The sequence below is a fragment of the Loa loa genome (genome assembly GCF_000183805.2).
Source record: "Loa loa unplaced genomic scaffold supercont3.264, whole genome shotgun sequence".
In the NCBI taxonomy this organism is placed as follows: Eukaryota; Metazoa; Nematoda; class Chromadorea; order Rhabditida; family Onchocercidae; genus Loa; species Loa loa.
In genome coordinates, this window is record NW_018108444.1 from 14,264 (window position 1) to 17,559 (window position 3,296).

Genomic DNA, 3,296 nt, shown 5'->3' on the forward strand with positions numbered 1-3,296 from the left:
ATTAGCATAAGCTAATAAAAGGGCTAATCTTTATAATTGTCAAAGTAATCCTTGAAAGATGTAATAGATATAAATCCTACAGATAGAAAGAATGAGGATATTCCTCCTTTCTTTTATTCTCTAGATTGATATATTTTCAAAATTCTTTTTTTTGTGGTGACATTTTTTTTGGAAATAGCTTTATGCGTTAATTTTTGTGATTCATAATTCTTCAATGATTATGCTATGCTAATATTGTTTAGCCTTAATTAACTTAATGATTTAATTATCCAAACTTGTGGTAGAAATAAAAAAAAAATTTTATAATTCAAGTATTACGTTACGTAATATACTTTTAAGAATAAAATCATTTAATAGAATATTTTGTTATAATTGTGATAGCTTTGAAAATAATAATTTTATTTATATATAAACAATAATTTCTATGATAAAATATTTTTGATAAAAAACTTTTTTTTTTCTTTTCTCAACTTTCATTTATATATTTTTAACATTAAAACATTGTAAGTTTTCAAAATATTTTTTTTTTTTTGTTAATTGAAAAGCAAAAAAAAAAAGAAAAAGAAAATGAAGAAATGTGACTAATTCCACGTATTTGTCTTTTTAAAATTATTTTGTTGAAAAAAAAAATAAAATAAAAAGGAAATCAAAGTTTTTTTCAATTTTTTTCTTTTATCCATTAAAATTTTAGAAAATAAAATTTTCTTTTAGTCAATTATTTTGAACTTTTTCCGGCTTTTTTTTTAAAATTTGAGTCTTTTTTTTTTTTGACATTTTCCCGCTCTAAATTACAGGTGGGTTCACTTTCCTGATTCGTTGACATTTAGTCGAAATGTACACTAGCAGCCTTCATATTATTGCGTAGCTTATTAGATCAGTATTGTTTCGAGTGATCTATAGGTTGATTGATTCCCTGGAAGGTTGAGATTGATGACAATCTTGCATGCAAAATCATTGCTGGCTCGAAGGGTATGGCCATACCATTGTCAGTAATTGGAGCGATGCCGAACCATTGTCGAATGTCGTCATTGCGTAAGGTGATCGAAACGCAATCAGCTGTCCGCTGTCCACCGAACTAGCTGTGCTGTCCCCACAAACAACTTTGTTTCTAATACATTAAGACAGAATGATAGATCTTCGACTTCAAATGATCGGATATGTTCTTGTCACACATGACACCAGTCGTAGAACGGTACCTCGACCATGCAAAATTGAAAAGAGTGGTGATTTCCTAAGTAAGACTTCTATCAAAAGAAGTTATCGACCTGAGATAATTGAACGCATTTGTCCCAGGTAGCTTAGTGCTATTAATTTTGATGGATCCAGAATCCAGACCCAGACTTTGCATCGCTTGACAAAGTACATAGTTTTTCTGACGTTCAGAGAAGATCACTCCAAGCCTATACTTGCTGTTCAACTTTATCTTTGCTATTTGACACCAACATCACATTATCGACATACAGCAGCATTCAGGGCACGGAAACACTGAAGACATCAACAGCACCTCTCTTGTGACAGCGTCTATAACAACAACGAAGAGGAGTGGAGATAGGGTTGAACCTCTTGGTGCATCCCTACAGAAACTGAAAACTTCTCTGACATTCTCACGGCTGTTTGCACCCGGTTACTTGAATCGGTATAGAGGATTCGAATCCAGTCAATAAGTTCAGATATAGCGTGCCATCATCATACAGTATACCAGATGGCATCGTGAGAGATGCGATCGAAAGCCTTCTTCTTCTATGCAAACAAAATGCAAAGCTTTTTGTTTTTCGCAGTACTTCTTAGCAAGAAGTTAGCGGATGAATGATATCGGTAGTACTACAGGAGGTGACAAATCCGCACTGGTTATTGGAGAGCTGAATGCATCTATTAATAAAAGATCTTTATGGTATAACAGAATCAGTAGTTTTCACAATCGGTGGGGCTGTTCTTTCTTCTTCCAAATTTGAGTTAGTCATGCTTTCATGCTAATAATCAGGTCTTTTCTTCGTGACAATCATGTTGGACAACTTTGTTAATCAATGAGGAGAGTTCCAAAATTTTAACTTCCATACTTTTTCCGCCTCATCGTCCGGATCAATTACTTTGCCAGACTTCATTCATCTCAGTACTGTTTCAACTTCTTCGGCAATGATAGGCTGTACGGGGTCATAGGTTGGGATAGCTTGGAGAATAGGTGGATGGTCAAATTCTTGTGTACATACTTTTTTCGAAATATTCGTGACATTTTTATGATCCATAAGAAGTTAGCTTCGTTTGTCATTAATATCGTAAAATTTTTCAACATCTTCGGTTTCTATTATGACCGAACTTTGCTAGTCGATAAATAAAACGTTCACCTTCTCACGTATCACGTTTCCTGTTGAGTAAGTGGCTTTTGTTACGGGTACGGCTTGTTTTATTGCTGTCTTCGCTTCATAGTATTTTTGCCAGTTGTCGATCGTCTTGTTCTCAAGAAAGACGTGATAAAGCCACATTCTCTCGCGCATCTTCATCTTCACAGCCATATATGCTTGTGGATTTTGCGGCAATCAGGTTTTGTCGTTCCTAGCTCGGAGCATGCCCTCTTAATGATTGCCGCAGTTGCATTTTGCCATGTTTCATTAACGGTCGTAACTGGAGACAGTTGGATGATCTGCTGATCATGACTGGAGACAGTTGGATGATCTGCTGACCGCTGATCTGCCTCAGTACAAAACAATGGCGCATTGTTGTTCTTTCAATCGCCACCATTTAACACTTTCCAGTGCGCATCATTCGTTGTGCTTCTCCTTTGGCAGTGTCAACTTTATGGAGCAGAGATCAACGATCGATGTTGCATGGCAATCGTCTGGTAAGGCTATGACTTTCGCATTGGTGACAAAATTTTAGTAACGATGACGAACTATGATGAAGTCTATCTGCGTTTTGTTGTTATCGCTGTCAAATGACATTAGGTGTGATTGCGTTTCCAAAACTTCGTGTTTATAATGATGAGATTGTTTGAATCAAATATTTCCAACGATTCTATTGTCTTCTGATGTTACTTCTGCGGTCTTCTCATGTAACAGCTCCCAGAAATCATCCTTATCCTGGTCAGAACATCCAATCTGAGATACATAGCGCATACGCTCAGAATATGTGTGACAATGTTCCTCAGTGACAATGACAATCTTCATGATTCTATTGTCTTCTGATGTTACTTCTGCGGTCTTCTCATGTAACAGCTCCCAGAAATCATCCTTATCCTGGTCAGAACATCCAATCTGAGATACATAGCGCATACGCTCAGAATATGTGTGACAATGTTCCTC

The 3,296-nt window shown here is 35.9% G+C and overlaps 1 protein-coding gene across 1 annotated transcript in view; it reads right to left on the reverse strand.

The window, feature by feature from the left end:
* Nucleotides 1–2,990: 2,990 nt before the first annotated feature.
* LOAG_18326 (hypothetical protein) overlaps nucleotides 2,991–3,296 on the reverse strand; it is a gene marked incomplete at both ends in the record, with an annotated part of 3,999 nt that continues 3,693 nt past the window's right edge. Inside the window, one exon of the mRNA XM_020450988.1 lies at nucleotides 2,991–3,248. Within this exon, the coding sequence (XP_020305268.1) occupies nucleotides 2,991–3,248 (258 nt within the window). The remainder of the gene's footprint in view (nucleotides 3,249–3,296) is intronic.